The 23,298-nt window shown below is 35.2% G+C and overlaps 1 protein-coding gene across 3 annotated transcripts in view; it reads right to left on the bottom strand.

Annotated features, from left to right (window-relative positions):
- Positions 1–760: 760 nt before the first annotated feature.
- SCYL2 (SCY1-like 2 (S. cerevisiae)) overlaps positions 761–23,298 on the bottom strand; it is a 58,022-nt gene continuing 35,484 nt past the window's right edge. For 2 of the 3 annotated variants that reach the window (XM_010831594.1, XM_010831596.1), the window contains exons 9-18: positions 20,278–20,454; positions 18,535–18,657; positions 15,003–15,116; positions 13,904–14,036; positions 9,927–10,045; positions 8,260–8,360; positions 6,574–6,640; positions 6,324–6,419; positions 5,206–5,325; positions 2,325–3,966 (exon numbers count right to left, since the gene is read on the bottom strand). In XM_010831594.1, the coding sequence (XP_010829896.1) occupies positions 3,322–3,966; positions 5,206–5,325; positions 6,324–6,419; positions 6,574–6,640; positions 8,260–8,360; positions 9,927–10,045; positions 13,904–14,036; positions 15,003–15,116; positions 18,535–18,657; positions 20,278–20,454 (1,695 nt within the window). In that variant the 3' untranslated portion in view covers positions 2,325–3,321. Of the gene's footprint in view, positions 3,967–5,205; positions 5,326–6,323; positions 6,420–6,573; positions 6,641–8,259; positions 8,361–9,926; positions 10,046–13,903; positions 14,037–15,002; positions 15,117–18,534; positions 18,658–20,277; positions 20,455–23,298 lie in introns of all 3 variants that reach the window. The other variant, XM_010831593.1, reaches the window with a different exon arrangement.

Raw genomic sequence — 23,298 nt, 5'->3', positions numbered from 1 at the left:
GAGGATGAGATGGCTGGATGGCATCACTGACTCGATGGACGTGAGTCTGAGTGAACTCCGGGAGTTGGTGATGGACAGGGAGGCCTGGCGTGCTGCGATTCATGGGGTCTCAAAGAGTCGGACACAACTGAGCGACTGATCTGATCTGATCTGGTTCTATCACCTCCATCTTCCACTTCAACACCAATTTTTCCAACATAAACATATTTATGGTACCAAATAATTCCTGAACACATAACACTCACCATATTTAACCATTTTGACTCCAGAATTCATATAATAAAGGATATAAAGGATGCCACTATGATAAAAAGCACTGGACTGTAGAATAGAGAAAAAAATAAAATCTGGCCTCTATTTCTGGCCCTAACCTTCTTGGGTTAGGCCATGTAAATCTCTGATCCTCTGCTCCTACACCTGCTTGGAGAAAAAAAGCAATGAATTATTTCAGTTTTACCCAAACGACATAATGAAATCCTTTTAGGGATTATAACCAGATTTTTTTAAATCAATAGGATAGAATAATAATAATATACTATATGTGTTAAAGGTTTTATGAAACTTTTGTTTCAGATATAAATCTCATATACTGGGTTTGTAATGTAAGCTATATTTCTTACTGTCACAGTAATAGTTTGAGAGCCAGCCATATAATCTCTTAAAATCCTATACTGTTTGAATTCATATAATTTGTTCTGTTCTAAAATTATTTCAAGACCAGTGAATAACAAAGCATGAAATTACAACTTAATATAGAAAGTTTTATAAAAGCTGAAATTTATTTGGTGCATACTCTGTGCTTGCTATCAGGTACTTTCACATATACCTTTTCCTTTAATATGTAAAAGCAACCATGTGAGGTATTTTACAGGTTGAAAAAAAAAGCAAAAACCTATGTCCTTAACTTATTCACATGAAAGGTTATATGTGTCCCCAAATAAAAATAAAATTAAACAAACAAAGCGCAACCAAGTACATAGTCTATTTCCATTTTCTTTTGTGCATCCTCCAAATACACCAGACACTTTAGCATTAGGAGAATAAAGAACCAATTCAAATAAAGGGAATCTTTCTTGTAATTTTTGGAGACAGGTGCTTTTTAACTACCAATTTTCTACTCTATGCACAAGGGACTGAAATGCTGTCGATGTCTGAAATAATTTTAAGGTAATTCAATACTTTGAAAATTTTGTTCACATAGACATACAAGCCTAAAAACAGCACTATTTTTAGAGGCAATTTCACAACAGAAAAAGGCAATGGTAACAGTTCAAGTGATAGAAATAGACTTAAACAAAATACCTTCAAGAAAGGAGGAAAAATGTATAGAAAATTTTCTAAAAATATAGCACCATTACCTCAATGAATGAACAAATTTCAAGATGTGGAAATTACCTAACAATCACAAATATTTCTCAAATAATCTGTTTTTATATTTAGACTTTCAAATTATATAGTTATAGTAAATTTTCTTATTAGGAGTTCAACACTGACATAAAGTTATTTTATAAAATAAAAAGCAACTTCCTAAAGAACAGTGACTACTGAATTGTTACTAAGAAAAATTCTTCAACATTATGCAATTTTATTCCTTATGTAAACTTTTCTCAAGATATTATGTTACAAATAAGACACAATCTGGTATGAATGCATTTGCCAAAAACATTTGATCTCCCTAGTGCTTTTCATTTCTTGGTAAGTTTCTTCAGCATTCCTGAGTCCTTTCCTAAAACCATGTAAAAAGTACCACTCGAAGAAAAACCAGACATAAAGCTGACTTTTTATTTTTTTAAATACCTTCTTACTGAATGCTGCCAGCAATATTATCAAATTATATCTTATAATTAAGTAGCATATGTTCAATGTGAGGATATATATTTTTTCAATGAATAAATGTAGTGTCAGCACAGTAAAGTTCATAGGATTTATTTTAAATGATTGCTGGTTTCTGATAATTAAAATCCACAACTCTATGGCAGCAGTTACAATATAATACATTATAGTTCTCTGAAAGATCACTTAAAAGTTATAATGATGGAATATAACTTAACAGAATACAAATGATATCTATGGCATAAGACTCCACAGTTGACTGATCAGCTAATCAAAGAAAAACATCAGAGAAAGGCCTTGAAAAAGAAAGCATGTTTCCTGTTAGAATTTATCCTTTTTTTCCCTAAAAATGGCTAATTATGAACATAGAAATGTTTGAATGAAAGACCCTAAAATTCTGAGAAAAGAACTAAACTTCAGATGCAGTAAGTGATGAGGTCAGACTTAACAAGCTGAAACTTAATCTGTTAGCAGCCAGAAGATGCAAGTGCTCATTTTTAGAGAAGTAAAGTTTATTACATTTGAAACAATACAGCAGAAATCTCAAAAGTTTACTCATTAAATATAGTTTAATTCTTACAAATCTCCTTTTGAAAATGCAATTCATATATGCTGCAACCTCTGAAGTTTCAATTCAAAATGAAGCATGAAGGCAGCAATCAGGAAAAAGCACAGAGACGGCTTTGTCAAATACCTGTACAAATCAGTACATACCTCTTCTGTCTGTGACACAGGAGGAAAAAAAGTGACTCTAAACATATCCAAGTAAACAGAGAAAAATACATTACTACTTGAGGCAGACCATGCTAAAAAATAGTTTACAATGATCAGTTTGCATTTATGGTAGTTAATAATGCCTTTAGTTTGAACCAATGAAATTAAGGTTAAATTAAATTTTGCAGTAGTTTCTCAGTCTTTTGTACTAAACATCAGTTCATCTGAGAAGTAATAAGATTGGAAAAGCAAATGACCTGATCCTTTTCATTATGCGTATCATTTTCTCAGTTGTACTAAATGCAAACAAATCAATACAGCATCAAGATTTTTCACATATTTAAAATGAAGACTAATGACTTGTGAAGGCAGACTGTGTACCATGTAGTATTTAACAGATGAAACTTGCAATTATCATCAACTCAACTTTTAAAATAACACCAAGATATACAAGCCAAAATAAACATTTGATTTAAAAATTCTGCTATTCAAGATACTCAGGTGTCTTTTTGTTCTCATTGAGATTGATATGGGTTGGGTCTTTTAAAAACCTGAAGAGGAGTTGGTAAGAGGAAAAAAATCCTCAATGCTTTAAAAACCTCAACTGTTAGGAGTCCATACAACTACTATGCTGGCATGAAAACAGTTTTTTTTCCCTATCATAGGACCACTTTCCCATAGAAGTACGTCCTCCAAGCCAGCTATATAAAGATGTAAATCAGCTTACCCATGATTAAAACTGAAGTAATCCTTTAAAAATAGGAGCATGACACCTCACCCAAAAAGATCTTTTAAATCATTGCTAGCTGAACTGCTACTGGTCATAGTGGTTGGTGGCTGTGCAAAGTTCTGTGGGTTAAAGAAAGGATTAGCCTGCATTCCAAAGGCAGATTGTCCCATCACGTTCACCTGTGTTCCCATTACTGAACTGCCCATACCTGGAGACCCTTGAGGAGGTACAAACTGATTAAGCCACTGATTTGGTTTCTGTTGTGATAACTGGTTCATGCTAACTTTGGGTTTCTGAGGGCCAAAGAGATTATTAAGAGCAGACATATCTGTGGGTCTTTGCTGAGTCTGCTTTCCACCTGCAGGAGGAACACTCACAGCACTGAAGTTTGGCAAGGTGGAAGGTGTTCCCAGTGCCATCTTGGTCACTCCAGGTGTGCTTGGACTACTGAAGAAGTTCTGGTTTGTATTAACTGGCATGTTGAATCCTGAAGTCTGAAAGCCCATGTTAGCATTTAGGCCATTTGTTAAATTTCTCTTTGTATTGTCAATTGGTGTAGAAAACATCATGCCAAGGCCCGTGGAAGGAACAGAAGTGAAGGAACTTGAAGCAGAAATTTTAGGGGTGCTAACAGCAAGACTGGTCAAAGATGACATGTTATCCATCAATGTGTCTGTCAGGTCCTTAGTCTGAAAAATACAAGGAAATTACTTTATTCCAAATTACTTTAAAATTAGTAAAATGTTTGATAAATTTTATTATACAGGACAAATTAAAATTAAGCTTGTCTACACTGAGACAGCAAACTACACAGTTCACAGGCCAAACCCAGTTTGCCACATATTTAAGGCTCTTTAAAGATGAACATTTGCAACAATTTGATGACAGGGAACAAAACTTTGAACTCCAATTAAATGAAATGTTGTCTTCCTCACTGTGCCTCCACCAAAAAGCAGAATTGCATTTTTCTCATTAGATCTGTACTATAGAAAAAGATGTTGTTGCTGTTTAGTCGCTAAGTTGTGTGCCTCTTTTGCGACCCCATGGCCTGTAGCCTGCCTGTGGGATTTCTCAGGCAAGAACAGTGGAGCGGGTTGCCATTTCCTTCTCTATGGGATCTTCCCAACACAGGGATAGAACCTGGGTCTCCTGCATGGGCAGGCGGATTCTTTATCAGTGAGCAACCAGGGAAGCCCCACAGAAAAGGATATTTCATTATTTTTGTATTTTGACTTTCATCACAATTGTGTGGAAATTTAGTTTTCTAAATTTATTCTTATATAAGTACATACAAAATATTTTATTTTGCCTCTTGGCCCACAAAGATTTTTCCCAGAGGAAAAAGTTTAATGATTAGGAGACAGAAACTACAAAAAAAATTTAAAGAAAGCTTTTAAGATAAAGTTATTTCTGAAACCAGTAAGAGTGTAAACTTTCTCCAAGCAGAGAACTTAATCACTGTTCTAAAACCAGCACCTAAAACAGTGCCTGTAACACAGAAGGAAATAAATACTGGTCAAGACATATAGGTAAGAATCCCTAAATCAAGTTACAAACATGACTATAACAAAAAAGCCAAAAAATGAAAATTATTTCTTGCTCAAAAATACATAAATGCATGAACATAATATTCCTGATCAATTCAAAGTGAGCAGAGCTGAATTAGTATCACAGACCTAGTATTTTTAAAGAACTGTCCCATTAATCTAGCTTCTTCTATATTGGTAACAAGCACTATCACAAAACATCGTACATTAGGCAGGTTATTGAGGAGGTGCTGGAAAATCCTTTATGCCCATACTTCTTAGAAATTACATATTAAAGTATTTTCTGAAATACGTTTTCATAAAACACTAGTAGGTAGACTAGGTTCTATACTACCTTACTCCTTAAGAGTAGTATAATTACAAAAAAAAATGAACTCTGACCTGCTTGACTGGAGCAATAGGTGTGTGAACTTGAGGTTTAAGAGGCTGCTGGCTTTTCAACTTCTGGGCCTGCTCCTGTTCTTTTGCTAATTTTTGTTTTTCTTCAAGTGTAAGTGATGCCTTAAAACAGCAGCAAAAAAAAGTTAACTGACAACTTTCTTAATTTCATTTGTAAAGCAGAACATGTTTTTTTGTCTGTTTGACAATACCATTTGACAACACTTGACAATACCAAGTAGTTTATGAACTACTGTATTGGTGACTGCCACAACAGTATAACTAAGGTCAGTTATACTTTAGTTTTGTGGGTTTTCTATTTGCTTTTTTTCCTTTTTTAATATATACCTTTCATTTATTTATTTTTTTAATTAGAGGATAATTGCTTTACAATGTTGTATCAGTTTCTGCTGTACAACATGAATTAGCCATAAAATTGGGAGATTCTTGTTCAACTGTTTTTATCTTACTCCAAAAAATATTTTAAGAACTCATCAAAAGCTAAGTAAGAATTAAACAACTTAAAAAAAAAAAAAATGAACAAACAATATTTTTGATACTAACATCTGCATCAAATTCAGTGTCTTTTTTCTTAGATCTGCTTTGCCAACCTTTAAGCCCACAGTATGTCTTCATACAATTTTGTAAACCACAGTGTCTTGGTTCTACACATACAAGTATTCATACATGTTGAATGAATAGAAGAAAACTGCCCTTAGTGAAATTCAAAGTTGATATATTTTTTATATTGGATGCTAACCAATATTTTAGCTGGAAACTATAGTTTTATAGTTTATTATTCAAAATCAGGAGCAAAGAAGAGACACTGTAAAATTTATCAAGGGATGTGACTGGCAAAGTACAATAGAAAGGACAAGAAGTCAGGCAACCTAGAAACATTACCAATATGGGAGAATGAATAAAAAAGGAAGTTAAAAATATTAAGCATTTTTATTCTCAACATGGTTAGGTCATGATCCACTGATAACTTTTAAATTTCATAAAGATAATTAAAGAGTGTTTCTATTAAGCTAAATAGTATTTCTCAACAAAACAATCTATGGTTTATAGAAGTCATATAATATAAATATGAATGTCAAAAGAACAGTAAAGAAACTTACTCTTTTTTGTTTATTCTGTAACCCATCCTCTTTATTTTCTGATTCACCACCAGTCAAAAGGTCTGCTCCAATGTTGTTAAAGACTTTGTCAATCTGCTGAAACAGAAAAAAATCAACCAGTTGAACAATGTGCAAAACTTTACTACTTAAAGATCAGAAGCTTCTGAAATGGAGTGCAATGTCAAGCACTTCCCGCCCCGCCCCCCGCTCCACCCCCCCCAGAATTAGAATGATCTAAATATCTTCTTACCTGAGACCCAACATTTGTAACTTTTGTCTCCTCGGAAGCATTCATTTGATTTCCTATATCCAAAGATCTGTAAGAAAGAGCTGAGTTATGACAAAGCTATAAAAAGAAATGTTTTTAAAATACTTCTTAAAAATAGTTTACCCACATAGAAGTTATTACAACCTCAACAAACTGCAGCTTATTAAGGAGAGTCATAATCTTTTTCATTATTTACTACTATTAGTGTCTGCTCGCCCCTACAAGTAACATTTGTATACAAGTCTTTTTTTAAAAACTAAACATTTGAGATTTACTGGAGAATTTACTCAGGGTGTCATAAAATCATGCAAGGATGGTTCTTACCATACGAGAGTTCAGAGCTCACTGAGAGACAAGATACAATATGGGAACTTAACATGATTAAGTTCAGAATCTATGATTCTAACAATAAATTCTATAATCACTGAATGAAAGATGTGGGCAAGATCTATGCCTTGAAAAATAGGTAACATTTATTTAGATAGGAAGAAAAAAAAGAGAAGGTTCATTTACACCTCAAGTATAAATACTAGATAGAAAATTTCTCTGTTGTAATTTTTAAAGATTTTCAGGGTTCCTATGCTAACATAGTCAATTCATTAATAGCATATATATATATATACACACATACATATATATATACATGTATGTATAGACATATATATCTCACAGAATATTTAGCATATACAAATGGCTATTTCATGTCATTCTACGCCTTGTGTATTTACTTCCATAAAGCCTTTACCTTACACTGGAACAAGACCAAAAAAGCTTCTTTTGGAGGACTTGGCTCGTGACTAGTATCAATTTTACTGATTTTCAGATGTTTTTGGCTCAGGGTTAAACATTAACAGGCATTCTACACTCATGTATTTTTCTTTGGAGCAAAGAATATAGTGAAGATTTGATTATAAAAACTGGCATTTTCTGTTGAATAATTTTCATCTTTCCCCTCATCCTTTGTACACTAATATTTTGCAAATAATTTAGAAAATCCTCTCTATAAGACACACACACACACAAAAGGTGGATGCTGTGGTACTACATACGGAATGAATTCTCTGTAAATGTTTCAAAGGTTAGATAAAAGAGAAAAGGAGAAATCAAAACACAAGGATTTCACAGATCTGAAAAAAAACTTTTAAGTGGTGCTCTTGGTGATCAGCATCCTGACTTTACAATGCTGGTGGCTAATATGACAAGAGATTTTTCTCAGAAACAGAATTCTCTTTATGTAGAGAAAACATTAAGATTATATCATGTTATGCTTTTGTATTTAGAAATAACATCAGATTTTCAACAACATTCTACTTAAACTCAGTTTAACTTAATCTGCTGGAAAATTTTTATAGGCTTTCAGTTCAGTTGCTCAGTCATGTCTGACTCTTTGCGACCCCATGAATCGCAGAACACCAGGCCTCCCTGTCCATCACCAACTCCCGGAGTTCACCCAGACTCAAGTCCATCGAGTCAGTGATGCCATCCAGCCATCTCATCCTCTGTTGTCCCCTTCTCCTCCTGACCCCAATCCCTCCCAGTATCAGGGTCTTTTCCATATAGTCAAATTGAAATCCTTCAAGTTTTCTCATCCATATTCTAGGAAATCAACCATGACATAACTTTAATGTCACTCCTGGACCATGTGCAATTCATATTCAACCTACTTACTTCTGCTGTTCTTGCATTATATGAAGTTGCTCCAGTTTAGTTTTATGTTCTGACTCCAATCTATTAAGCATCTCTTTTATGACGGAAATGAAAGAATTGAACTGGTATAATAAGAAATTGATATAGTTAGGATGTTTCAAGTTAGCAACAAAGTAATCGAATAAAAAAATTCAACGTTATTCATAATATTCTCTATTTTTACCAGAATATGACCCATAGGTCTGATGACACAAGAATAGATTATACATATTTTAGCTCAGAATATCATAGCAAGCTTTTACAGTATCTTTGTACAGTGGTGGTATTTTAAGTTCCAGAAAACATGTCTCAGTAAGTTTTATATTCTGAGCTAACAGCTATTACTCAGGAGTCTTAAATAAATTCAACTCCACCAGTTATTACACATTGATTTTTTTTTTAGACTAATCCAAAACTGACCACCTAATATGTGCATATCTAAACATAATCTGTTTGCATGCGTGCGTGCCTGCTAAGTCACTTCAGTCATGTCCGACTCTTTGTAACCCCACAGACTCGCCAGCTCCTTTGTCCACAGAATTCTACAGGCAAATATACTGCAGTGGGTTCCCATGCCCTCCTTCAGGGCACCTTCCCAACCTAGGGATTAAATCCGCATCTCTTATATCTCCTGCTTGGCAAATGGGTTCTTTACCATTAGCACCACCTGGGAAGCCCACAATCTGTTTAATGATGAATAAAAAATTACCCTTTATTCGATCATTATAAAAGTGACATGTTTGGCTAAAATAAACCTTGTTTTCTAAAAAGCTAGTAGAAATATTAAATATACATAATCTAACTTTCAAATAATTAAAGTTTATAAGAATACCCAACTCAATGTCTAAACATAGTTCAAGTTTTAGTTAAATAATTCTTATGGTACTTCAGAAACAATTTATTTCAGTAATACCACATATTACAGGAAGACTCTAGAAACTTTCTTCCTTCCCCAAATCCAGTAGTCATATACAAATGTAAGAGCTGGACCATAAAGAAAGCTGAAAGCCAAAGATTTGATGTTTTTGAACTGTGGTGTTGGAGAAGACTCTTGAGAGTCCCGTGGACTGCAAGGAGATCCAACCAGTCCATCCTAAAGGAAATCAGTCCTGAATATTCATTGGAAGGGCTGATGTTGAAGCTGAAACTCCAATACTTTGGCCACCTGATGCGAAGAGCTGACTCACTGGAAAAGACTCTGACTCTGGGAAAGACTGAAGACAGGAGAGGAAGGGGACAAGGAACTGACTCATTGGAAAAGACCCTGATGCTGGGAAAGACTCAAGGCAGGAGAGGAAGCAGACAACAGAGGACTAGATGGTTGGATGGCATCACTGACTCAATGGACATGAGTTTGAGTAAGTTCCAGAGTTGGTGATGGACAGGGAAGCCTGGCGTGCTGCAGTTCATGGGGTCACAAAGAGTTGGACACAACTGAGTGACTTAACAGATTGACTGAACAAGGCTTTCAATAATCCCTCTTTCTAACGCTCATACTCCTTACTTTGAATATAAAAAGCACTTTCTTCATTTACCTCTTCAACATATTTTTCCTTGTTTTATCAATGTTTATATGTAATATATTTATACATTCAATGCTGAGAAAAGAGTAAGCTGAATAAATTGAATAAAGCACAAAAGTTTCCTACCTGATTGAGATTAAGATTGTTTTCAATACTCAGGGGAATCAGATGAGGCAATACTTTGCCAGCCAGCTGCTCTTTGGTGATTCCCAACTTCTTATGGGTAAATGTACATTTGTAAATACCTGATTTAAAAAAAGAATGTTATAATTCAATACTACAAAATTAATAGAAATCAGAAAAACAATGTATCTATATAAAATCTCTTGATAATCAGTACAGTTACAAATTTTTCCTTATAAATGCTTTAAGAATAATGTTCTTACATATGTATCAGAATGATTTCAGCTTTACTGTCGGTTTAGATTTAACATACCATGACACACTTATCCCATATTCTTTGGCTAAAAATAGTGTAACTGTAAAAGCCTGTATTTTTTTGGGTAGATATACACATCTGAACGCAGAATTCCAAAGCATAGCAAGGAGAAATAAGAAAGCCTTCCTATGTGAACAATGCAAAGAAACAGAGGAAAACAACAGAATGGGAAAGACTAGAGATCTCTTCAAGAAAATTAGAGATACCAAGGGAACATTTCATGCAAAGATGGGCACAATAAAGGACAGAAATGGTATGGACCTAACAAAAGCAGAAGATATTAAGAAGAGGTGAAAAGAATACATAGAAGAACTATACAAAAGACCTTAATGAACCAGTAACCACAATGGTGTGATCACTCACCTAGGGCCACACATCTTGGAGTGTGAAGTCAAGTGGGCCTTTGGAAGCATTACTGCAAACAAAGCTAGTGGAGGTGACAGAATTCCAGCTGAGCTATTTCAAATTCTATAAGATGATGCTGTGAAAGTGCTGCACTCAATATGCCAGCAAATTTGGAAACCTCAGCAGTGGCCACAGGGCTGGAAAAGTTCAGTTTTCATTCCAATCCCAAAGAAGAGCAATGCCAAAGAATGTTCAAACTACCACACCACTGCACTCATTTTACAGGCTACCAAAGTAACGCTCAAAATTCTCCAAGCTAGGCTTCAACAGTAAGTGAACTGAGAACTTCCAGATGTTCAAGCTGGATTTAGAAAAGGGAGAGGAACCAGTGATCAAGTTGCCAACATCTACTGGATCACAGAAAAAGCAAGAGAATTCCAGAAAAATACTTCTGCTTCACTAACTACGCTAAAGCCTTTGATTGTGTGGATCACAATAAACTGTGGAAAATTCTTCAAGAAATGGGAATACCAGATCACCTTACCTGCCTCCTGAGAAATCTGCATGCAGGTCAAGAAGCAACAGTCAGAACTGGACATGGAACAACAGACTGGTTCAAAATTTGGAAAAGATTATGTCAAGGCTGTATATTATTACCCTGCTCATTTAACTTCTATGCAGAGTACAATCACGAGAAATGCCAGGCTGGATGAAGTACAAGCTGGGATCAAGACTGCCAGGAGAAATATCAATAAATTCTGCTAGGCAGATGAGACCACCCTGTGGCAGAAAGTAAAGAAGAACTAAAGAGCCTCTTGATGAAGGTGAAAGAAGAGAGTGAAAAAGCTGGCTTAAAACTCAACATTCAAAAAATGAAGACTACGGCATCTGGTCCCATCATTTCATGGCAAATAGACAGGGAAACAATGGAAACAGTGAGACTTTATTTTGCAGGGCTTCAAAATCACTGCAGGTGGTGACTGCAGCCATGAAATTAAAAGACACTTGCTCCTTGGAAGAAAAGCTGTGACAAACCTGCACAGTGTATTAAAAAGCAGAGACATTACTTTGTCAACAAAGGTCTATTTAGTCAAAGCCATGGTTTTTCCTATAGTCATGTATGGATGTGAGAGCTGGACATGAATAAGGCTGAGCACTGAAGAACTGATGCTTTTGAACTGTGATGTTGGAAAAGACTCTTGAGAGTCTCTTGGAGAGCAAGAAGATCAAACTAGTCAATCCTAAAGGAAATCAATCTTGAATATTCATTGGAAGGACTGATGCTGAAGCTGAAGCTTCAATACTTTGGCCACATAATACCAAGAGCTGCCTCATTAGAAAAGGCCCTGATGCTGGGAAAGATTGAAGGCAGGAGGAGAAGGGGACAATAGAGGACGAGATGGTTGGATGGCATCACCAAGTCAATGGACATGAGGTTGAGCAAGGCCCGGGAGATGGTGAAGGACAGGAAGCCTGGTGTGCTGCGGTCCGTGGTCGGCAGAGTCACACACAACTGAGCGAGACTGAACAACAATGACCGTACCAGGAAAAGCCTATTCGAATCAGGTATAGTTCTTACAGTGTAGCAGTAAGGCTACAGAAATGTCTCTGTATTCTGAACACAACTAAATATATATTTCATACTAATCACTTAAAAGTATCTAAGCATAGGTCCTATACCTTTATTCACTTCAATCAATCAGACTCAACATCTCTAAACTTTAATAATTTAACTCCACACAATCCTTCCCTGTTGTCTTACATATTTACTCAACTTTCAAGACCCTGCTGTTATACCTATTTCACAAAGCCTTCATTTGGTAAACTGGGCACATTTGCTCCTCAATCTCTGAATGCTTTCATTGCATAAGAGTTTTGTATATAAGCTAAAGCTTTAGAACACACTACCTCCTATTATTCTCCAGTGAATGCACACTTCACTTATATATTCAAAGATCTCTGTGTGCCCACTAAATGCTTGTTTGCAGAGCACTATGCTCATTACTTTCCCTTCATTTGGTCTCACTGAACTCTCACAAAACTCCTTTAATGATATTATTTTACCCTTATGTGATAGATAAAGAAACTTTTCAAAGTCAATCCAGGAACTGGCACAGCCAGAATTGGGGTTAGGGCTCTTTTCACTGTATCAGACTCCTTGTCAAGAAGACTAATTTCCTTGAGCTCAAAAGTTTCATAACGTATCAGAAAACTTCTATGTCCACAGAGGTCCACAACAGATTACTTACTGACCATTCCTATAAATATTTACTGAGGATATTCTATAAATCAGGTGCTATAGTAGGTATTTAAGATACATGGGTGAATAACATAGATTTTCTTCAAAATTAACACAGAACTTCAAGTTTAGTAACTTGTTAATGTTTATGTGATTCTACAGCTAATAGTATAGCAGACCCCAGCATTTCCAGATTGGACTTCAACTATTTATAAACAATTTCAGAGTTTTTTTAATAGAGTGATTTATAATTAGCACGCTGATGACTAGAAGGTGCTGTAAGGCTCATAATGCTTTATCAGCACTTAGCATTGAAAAATATATGCTCATATTTTGTTGTTGTTGCTTAGTTGGTAAGTTGTCTCCAACTCTTTTGCAACCCCATAGGCTGTAACCCACCCGATTCCTCTGTCCATGGGATTTCCCAGGCAAGAATCCTGGAGTGGGTTGCCATTTCCTTCTCCAGGCAATCTTCTCAGCCCACGGACTGAACCCACGTCTCCTGCATTGGTAGGTAGGTTCTTTACCAGTAGGCCACCACGGAAGCCCTGTGTTCATATTTAAACATATCGAAATTAAGAGCCAACTCTACCACTTTTTAGCTGTATAATCTTGAATAACTTACTTCATTTAGCTAAACCTCATGGCCTTAGTGTAAAACAGAAATAAAAGTACCAAATCTCATTAGATTTTAGAGAGGACAAAATAAGATAATGCAGAAAGGACTTAGCAGAGTGCCTCTTATTAATCAGGTAACAAATAAACATTAGGTATTACTATTATGATTGGTATCAGCATTTCAAGTAGCTTTGTTTGCCTCTCTTATTTAGTATCATTTTTAGAGGGAAAACTACATGCTATTTGCGAAGCTGGGATTCACAAATGTTTTTATCCCTTTGTAAATGTCAGGTACTACCACTTTTGCTAAAATTAACAGAGGGAAAAGCTACATCATGGCATTTACACCATCATTCTTCAGTTACATGAAAAGAGAGCAAAATGGTTTTACAGACTGAGAAGTTTACTTGCATGATTATAAAACAGTAAAGTAGCATCAAATGACATTAAGTTTTCAGCTACCTAAAATTCCCATGAGGACCGCAGGTTCCTTGGATGGAATTTGTTGTAAGAAGGGTAGAATATCATCAAGTACAAACCATTTATCCAAGTATTCCAAAATCTTTCCTAAGCACACTAATGAATTTACACGTACCTATTAAAAGAGGTAAACTGAATTAGTCATTTAAAGTCTTCACAATCTAGACCAAAGTATGTTAAGCATGAGTCTAATCTTCATATATGTTAAAATCTCAAAAATTAAAAAAAAGTTAAAAGCTCTCATCCTTTATTAATATAGAAAATTCACATATTTATAAATTTCCCTGATTTGTTTCAGAAAAATTTATGATTGCTTTACCAGGACACTAAGTAGCTAAAGGCAAAGAATGATCTTACTTTCATGTCATTTTAAATAAAGTAATTAGGATTTGAGAAGCTTTACTATATATTTGCTTGCCAAGAATATTTTCTTGAGGTCATTTGAACTATTAAAAGGACTATATTCTCCCAACAAATAATTAATTTTACTGGGCCTCTAGTATATTTCTCTAATTCATGTTCAAGTCATTCTTAAATATTTTAACAATATGTGAAAATTCTATCTGCCATACCTGAAGTTTTATATTTCTAAATATATTTTTAATATAGTTACTAAAACCTGGTATTTAGGAGCTCTTTTATCAAAATTTTATCTATAGTCTCTTGACTATTTTGATAAACATTTCACACCCTACTTTCTTTGCTAGAATTTTTTAAGATAGAATACTTTGAATCAGGATCATAATATTAATAAAATTTTTTTAAGTAAACTAAGAAAAGCAGAAAACAATTTAGGTGGTTAAAAAAAATAACTTGTGGCTTAAAGCGAAAGAGGATTAAGAAAAAAATTACTTGAATTTTCTACTGGAGCACTAGCAGACAGAGTAATGTCAGGGATGGAATACTATAAAATAATATATCTGGGCAAACTACAGCTATTGCTCACTTTCACTGTACTATTTATAGGCTACTTAGAGCCAAGATGAAACATATGAACAAACTATAAAAAGATTACTAAACAATAAGAAAATTACTAAGCCAATGAGAAGTGAGAGACAAATAAAAATATGTAATTACTTACAGCAAGGGAAGATGTTTGCAGACATGCATTCTTAATTCTTGGTATCAGAGCGTTTTTCATGGATGGGTAGTCTATAAGATTTGCAAAGGTTGGAATGATGTTTAGACAGAGTTCCTATTAATAAAATAAATTGGATCAATCTCAGAGAAACATATTAAAAAGCATTTTGTATTTGCATGGTTAATTTTGTCACATAGTTGAAATAAACTCTTATCTATCATTTGATCCTTTCAAAAGCTATTTGAAAGAAAAATACTTATTATCAATTTTCTACTTTACAGCCTGAGAAAACAGGCTCAGAAGACCTCACTCAAATTCATGCTAGGTCACACAACTAGCACATATACCAAAATTTCCTGATAACATTCCTAATTTCTTTCTCTGAAAACACAATTCTTCATTTAATTTTAAAAACAGGAACATCTTAAAAAAAGAAAGTAACGTCTAAGTTTTGCTATCTCTCATGAGAGAAAAATCAAATATTATACCAATTCATGTAAAACTATTCCTCCTAAATAATGAATTTCTTAGCTGTTACAATATCCATATCATGGAATATAACACAAATATTTTAAAGTACATGTTCAAAGATTGTTTAATAATATTGACGATAAATGTAATAAAACACTATTATATCATTCCAATTTTTAAAACATGTATCTGTCTACAGACTTAGGAAAAAGAACTAGAAGGATATATCTGGAAATGTTAACTGAACTGTGGGCACCTCTGAGAGAGGATTTAAATTTTCTTTATATTGATATTTTCAAGTATTTCTAAAATCTGAAACTAAAGCAAATATAACGGATAGAAATAGGAAAAGTCATTTAAAACATTCTTGTTAACTAATGCTATGCCACAGTGTAAATGACTGGAACTGGAAACTCTTGAGTATAACAGAGGAAAGGAAGGATGATGGAGGATTGTATGAGATAAGAAAAAGAACAGGAAATGGCTTGAGAAAAAACTGGCTGAAGAACCCGCATCTCAGATATCTTATAAGGCAGAATGATTCTTATAGGAAAGCACAAAAGAGATTACTGAAGAAAATAGAGGTATAAATGTGTATCAGAGAAGGAGTTATTGATGATATCTGGCAAACAAAGATATAGTTATTTGTAGTTAGCAGACAGAAATGAATTAATCACTAAGAATCTGATATCAGAATTTTGGCAAATATTTTATCTACTTAAACTTATTCCCAGATTTCCAAAAGGCAGACAGAAAGAAGAGAGTTAATATTAATATCCATTCAGAAGTATAATAATTAAGCATAATTTGAAGATAAGACATAATTTGAAGATAAGAAATACAAGCTACATTTAAGGGACTGTTTTTCCACAGTTGGTAGAGGAGAATGAGCAAGGCTGAGCAGTCAGTGAGACACCGTGCTCCTGTTACCAGAGGGGAACAGTAAAGTTCAGTCTTTAATTCATCTGAGACAGACTGGACTAAACACGCCATATATGCACTATGCCATACAATCTAGGAGTAGGTTATAAAGAGGCAAATGTCTAAATCACTTAGCTAAAGGAGGGGAGAGCTCTCTCCATACAAGAAGACCTAAGAACAGGGGACTGAAAAAATAAAACAAAAAGAAGTCCAATTAGCGTGTTTGCAGCAACTTCTGCCTTTTACGTTCTGTTTTCTCTATAATCGGTGGTGGGGAGGGGAGAACGAACACAAGTTCTCCATGTAATTTTAAAGGTAAATAATTTTAAAAACTGGTTCTCATTTATCAATGTCTCTAATGATCCTAACTTTTCTAAACCATCTTCTTATTTTCCAAATGTTTTTCTAAATTCTCTCTAGCCTCTTAAATGTTCATAGTTCCAATCAAACTTCACTTTAAAAATACCACTCCAAAAATGAATTTCACAAGTTACTTCCTAGCCTTCTTACTTGCATGAGACGTGAGGAAAAGAGATTTTTGTTTCATGCTCTTGCTCTCTGTCCCAAACCTTAGACAGGTTTTAACTTTATCAGACTCTTACCAAGCAATGCAGATACTAGTTAATTGGACTGGTGACTGAACACTTCTACTGAAATGACATCAGAAATGCTAGTTTCTAAAACTTGGCAAAGTTGCACAAGTCCATTTGAATTATATATTAATTATTTTAGTAAAATACTGGCTGATAACTTATTTGCCGAACTAACCCCCTTATGAAGAAAAGACTTCCCTGGTGGCTCAGACAGTAAAGCGTCTGCCTACAATGCGGGAGACCCAGGTTCGATCCCTGGGTGGGGAAGATCCTCTGGAGAAGGAAATGGCAACCCACGCCAGTATTCTTGCCTGGAGAATCCCATGGATGGAGGAGCCTGGTAGGCTACAGTCCATGGGGTCGCAAAGAGTTGGACACAACTGAGCAACTTCACTTCATTTCATTTTATGAAGAAAAATGACTTTCACATCACTTTACCCTCTCTTTCCTCCCTAATCTCGCTGAATATATAATCAGGTTGGTTACACAGGGCCTGTGGGAATGTTTCAAGCTGTAATTCACAATTCCTTTGGAAAGTGCCAACAAGTAACAGTAAGCACACCTTTCCCAATCATTCCATGTCATTTGGACAAAGGAAGTAAGAAATGATGTTATAAGGAAAAAATTTTAAATCAACTTCACAACTTTGAATAATATAAAAGACCTCAGATAAAGACTGAAGTGAATCAAAAAAGTAACCATGTATGTATGGTATTAGGTTCACATTAAAAAAAAAAAAAAGCTTGGTCATCAACTTATAAAAATTAAACTTCTATGTTTTTCTTTACTAGAATCTCTACACTGGCAAAGAGAGTATAAACTTTTAAATATGAAACCTTTTATGCAATGAGATGTTCTTTCTACAGTAGGGGGGAAAAAAGCTCAAACTAAATTATACTTTTAATAGCAATCCAAACTTTTTTTTCCAGATAATCCATAGAACCAAAATTTTAGTAGCAAAGAACTAAAAGTTTGGCAAAGTATGCGATGAACCAGAAGTTTGGCAAAGTATGCAATGTTTTAAAGCACTTCTGTAACATGAATGCATGACTTTTCATGCATTAGGGATGCTCACACTAAATTATTATCTGCTTTTCTATCTACCTGCTATACACATTAACTTCAATTCAAAAGCAACAACATTTCTGAATAGAAGACTGAGTTACCAAGCATGAAAAAATCACGAGTATGGGCAGTACCCGCTTAATGCTTCCATAAGAAAAAGGCACATACATGTTTGTCATTTTCATTCATATGTTAATTACTCATTTAGGAAGAAGGTATATAGCAATCCAAACTATAGTAAATCAAACCTTCCAGAATAGTACATTTCTGATAAGTAAAAAGAACAATAATCATTTTACTTTATTAATACCGGTATAGGAGTGGATATACTTTAAAAGTACATAATGAAATTCACTAACTCATTAATATGTATTATTGAGCCTTATATACAAATTTTATGACAAACTTCAAATGTACTTTATTTTTTTCTTTTGCTTTACTAATCAAAATCACCATTAAAAGAAAAAAACTGAATATTATACCTGGATCTGAATGGAGGGAGCCTCTAGGGCTCTGTAAACCATTGGTAGGACACTGTTCTTTATCTCGTCAGGAGGAGTTTTGGTTAGTAGCAGATCCATTTTTTGGAGGAAGATTAATAAAATCTGTGTATACAAGGGGAACAATGTATCAAAGTCTAGAATTTTTATTCCACTTTACATATGCCAAAATTTAAAGTTGCTTCAAAAGGATAAGTTATGTGTTTTGACACTTACCATGTTGCTAGCCTGAAGGCATGGAAGACAAAAACATATAAATCAAGTCTCTTATGTTTCTAGAAGTACAATATTTAACATCTGTTCTTGGCTTAAATATTTAAATAAAAGCGAATTTCCTAACTTTCATGTATCTTCAGTAATACATCACTCACCCACAAGTACCAACTATCTAGAAAGCTACTGGGTAAAAAATAAAAGTCTGGGGGCAGCAAAGTCAGACCTTGCAAAGAAGTAAATTACATCACTTGGCTTCTATGAAGTTCAAAACAAGAAAAGGTACAGAAATGAAAAGGACTGTCAGGAAAAATTCTAGGAAGAAACATTTTCAGTTGTCCCTGATCATTTGTCTGCCACCACATAGTGATAGGAATAAACCATCCCTTCTATTTATGCAGACTAGTTTTGTCAAGGCTCAGTTAAAATTTTTCAGAAGGGATTTTTAGCTAGACTAGTAAGGGGGAAAAAAATGCAAAGAATGAAGGCAAGTAAGTGCTCAGACGATAGATTCTTTAGGCTCCTATATGATGCACAGCTTGGTGGACATGAGACTTCACTGCTTTTTTTCTAGACACCTTGACCATGTTTGGAGAACTCTGCTTCAAACCCTACAGTTCCCTCACCTGCCCCTTTCTTAGGCAAAGGAACTCTTGCCTTACTACCACAGACTTCCTTCTGTTTCCCTCCCTTCAAGGGAAGGACCACAAACAGCCTGTCATTAAACCGTTAAATTAGGTAATCAACAGTTTACCAATAAGTTACTGCCATGTAGTATCAGAAACTTAGTAATATTTCCCACGTGCTAGAAAATTTCAATTAATTTCAACAACTCCTTTCACTTCAGAAATGATGAAAATAGAAGCTGTAAGAGAGTAATAACTTGTCCAAGGAAATGAAGGTGGCCAGATTCTAACTGAAGTATGGGACCCTACTGCTCCCTTAAATCCAAGTCCACCTTGAATCTGGGGGATAAATATTTTAATAGAGTCTATATCAGATTCTAATTTAAATTTTCTCTTAACAACACACATATTACTTCCACGGTGCTAGAAGCATTTTCCCTCTTCTAGTGAAACTATTTATTAGCAATAAAATAAAGGGAACAACTGGCACAAACCATCTACAAATTAAAGATCCAATAACAAAGCTGAAAAACAGAAATATTTAAAAGTGCAGGAGAAAAATAAATATTTTACTAAATCTGTAACATTCAGTAAGGTCAATGGGAACAATATAACACATGTAAAATCTCCCTACAATTTGTTTTTTGAGACAGTAACTTGTTGAGAACTATAGACATTCACTTGCAAAGTTCAACTATAACTTTAGGAATGGTTCACTTCAAGCATATGAAAAATAGCTTCTGACTAATGGAAAAGCAAGTCTTTCACATTTACCTCAATTTTTAAAAAGCCAGATATCCATTCCTTTTGTTTTCAGTGATAGTTATCATTGATTAAGACCACTGAATAACCGCAGATAAACAGGAAAAAATAACTACATACATACCTGGATTGGCTCCTGCTGTTTAAAGACAGGCCCAAGTTCAGGTAGAATTAACTTAACATATTCTTCTTTGGTACATTCTTCAGCAATGAGTAGAACATTGGGCAAAACAAAAGGTACCATGTCAGGGTTTACAAATTCTGAAGTCAAACAAGGCAAAATTCTCTGCACAATCACACGCTGAAAAGCAAAAATGTTTTCTTAAAATTAATCTTTATATCAGGTTTTTGTATTAACATTGAAGTTAAGCATCTAACACCCCCAATCCCTTTGGGTAAAGTGACTATATAATTGATAGTTGAAACTGGGACACTTTTGAGAATAAAATATTACTACTGCTAACTATGCCAGGACAAAAGACATAACCTGGGAACATTACAGAGAAAGGGGGACATATGGTCACTCTTTAGGAAAACTTTCCTAATTAGTCTTCATTAATATAGTTCTCCTCTTAATTTCTTCATTACTTATGACTTATATCCCATATTGTAAATTATAGTTTCGTGCACGTTAACTCCATCTACATTTACTAAAAGGGCCTTGAAAACAAGGACAATATTTTGTTTCCCATTTATTCTCCAGGGCGTCTAGGTAAAGGGCTAGACAAACAGTATATAACCAATGAATATCTGATAGATTAAACAATGGAATTATTTTTACAAAAGAATTAGCTAGTTTTCCAGACAGTGGCTTTTTCAGCATTCATTAATATTTTTAGACTACATTATCCTCACAATTTACTAAGCCAGGAAGGGAGAGTAGAAGAACTGGAGAGACGAGTATTATACCGAAGTAACCTCTTAATTGCTAGTGAGACAGTGATTTCCACAACAGTTTACAACTTCTCTTCTGATGTTTAATGTCCAAGTGCTGACAGAATGTGGTCCACTGGAGAAGGGAATGGCAAACCACTTCAGTATTCTTGCCTTGAGAAGCCCATGAACAGTATGAAAAGGCAAAAAGACAGGACACTGAAAGATGAACTCCCCAGGTTGATAGGTGTCCAATATGCTACTGGAGATCAGTGGAGAAATAACTCCAGAAAGAATGAAGGGATGGAGCCAAAGCAAAAGCAACACCCAGTGTGGATGTGACTGGTGATGGAAGCAAGGTCTGATGCTGTAAAAAGCAATAATGCATTGGAACCTGGAATGTTAGGTCCATGAATCAAGGCAAATTGGAAGTGGTCAAACAGGAGATGGCAAGAGCAAATGTCAACATTCTAGGAATCAGTGAACTAAGATGGACTGGAATGGGTGAATTTAACTCAGATGACCATTATACCTACTACTGAGGGCAGAAATCCCTTAGAAGAAATGGAGTAGCCACCGTAGTCAACAAAAGAGTCCGAAATGCAGTATTCAGATGCAATCCCAAAATCAACAGAATGAACTCTGTTCGTTTCCAAGGCAAACCAGTCAATATCATGGTAATCCAAGTCTATGCCCCAACCAGTAACACTGAAGAAGCTGAAGTTCAATGGTTCTATAAAGACCTACAAGACCTTTTAGAACTAACACCCAAAAAAGATGTCCTTTTCATTATAGGGGACTGGAATACAAAAGTAGGAAGTCAAGAAATACCTTGAGTAACAAGCAAACTTGGCCTTGGAATACAAAATGAAGCAGGGCAATGACTAATAGAGTTTTGCCAAAGAACGCACTGTTCATAGCAAACACCTTCTTCCAACAACACAAGAGAAGACTCTATACATGGACATCACCAGATGGTCAACATCGAAATCAGATTGATTATATTCTTTGCAGCCAGAGATGGAGAAACTCTATACAGTCAGCAAAAACAAGACCGGGAACTGACTGTGACTCAGATCATGAACTCCTTATTGCCAAATTCAGACTTAAATTGAAGCAAGTGGGGAAAACCACTAGACCATTCAGGTATGACCTAAATCAAATCCCTTACAATTATACAGTGGAAGTGAGAAGTAGATTTAAAGGACTAGATCTGATAGAGTGCCTGATGAACTATGGAATGAGGTTCGTGACACTGTACAGGAGACAGGGATCAAGACTATCCCCAAGAAAAAGAAATGCAAAAAAGCAAAATGGCTGTCTGAGGAGGCCTTACAAATAGCTGTGAAAAGAAGAGAAGCCAAAAACAAAGGAGGAAAGGAAAGATATAAGCATCTGAATGCAGAGTTCCAAAGAATAGCAAGGAGAGATACGAAAGCCTTCCTCAGCGATCAATGCAAAGAAATAGAGGAAAACAATAGAATGGGAAAGACTAGCAAGAAAATTAGAGTTACCAAGGGAACATTTCATGCAAAGATGGGCACAATAAAGGACAGAAATGGTATGGACCTAACAGAAACAAAAGATATTAAGAAGAGGTGGCAAGAATACACAGAACTATACAAAAGAGATCTGAATGACCCAGATAACCAAAACGGTGTGCTCACTCACCTAGAGCCACACATCCTGAAATGTGAAGCCAAGTGGGCCTTAGGAAGTATCACTATGAACAAAGCTAATGGAGGTGATGGAATTCCAGTTGAGCTATTCCAAATCCTAAAAGATGATGCTGTAAAAGTGCTGCACTCAATATGCCAGCAAATTTGGAAAACTCAGCAGTTGCCATGGGACTGGAAAAGGTCAGTGTTTATTCCAATCCCAAAGAAAGGCAATGTCAAAGAATGCTCAAACTACTGCACAATTGCACTCACCTCACACGCCACTAAAGTAATGCTCAAAATCTCCAAGCCAGGCTTCAGCAATATGTGAACCGTGAACTTCCAGATGTTCAAGCTGGTTTTAGAAAAGGCAGAGGAACCAGAGATCAAATTGCCAATATCTGCTGGATTGTGGAAAAAGCAAGCAAGTTCCAGAAAAACATCTATTTCTGCTTTATTGACTATGCCAAAGCCTTTGACTGTGTGGATCACAATAAACTGTGGAAAATTCTGAAAGAGATGGGAATACCAGACCACCTGACCTACCTCGTGAGAAACCTGTATGCAGGTCAGGAAGCAACAGTTAGAACTGGACATGGAACAGACTGGTTCCA

The sequence above is a fragment of the Bison bison genome, unplaced genomic scaffold (assembly GCF_000754665.1).
Source record: "Bison bison bison isolate TAMUID 2011002044 unplaced genomic scaffold, Bison_UMD1.0 scf7180017864529, whole genome shotgun sequence".
NCBI classification, from domain to species: Eukaryota; Metazoa; Chordata; class Mammalia; order Artiodactyla; family Bovidae; genus Bison; species Bison bison.
Note: the sequence above shows the minus strand (reverse complement) of the source record. Positions and strands in the feature narration are given on the sequence as shown.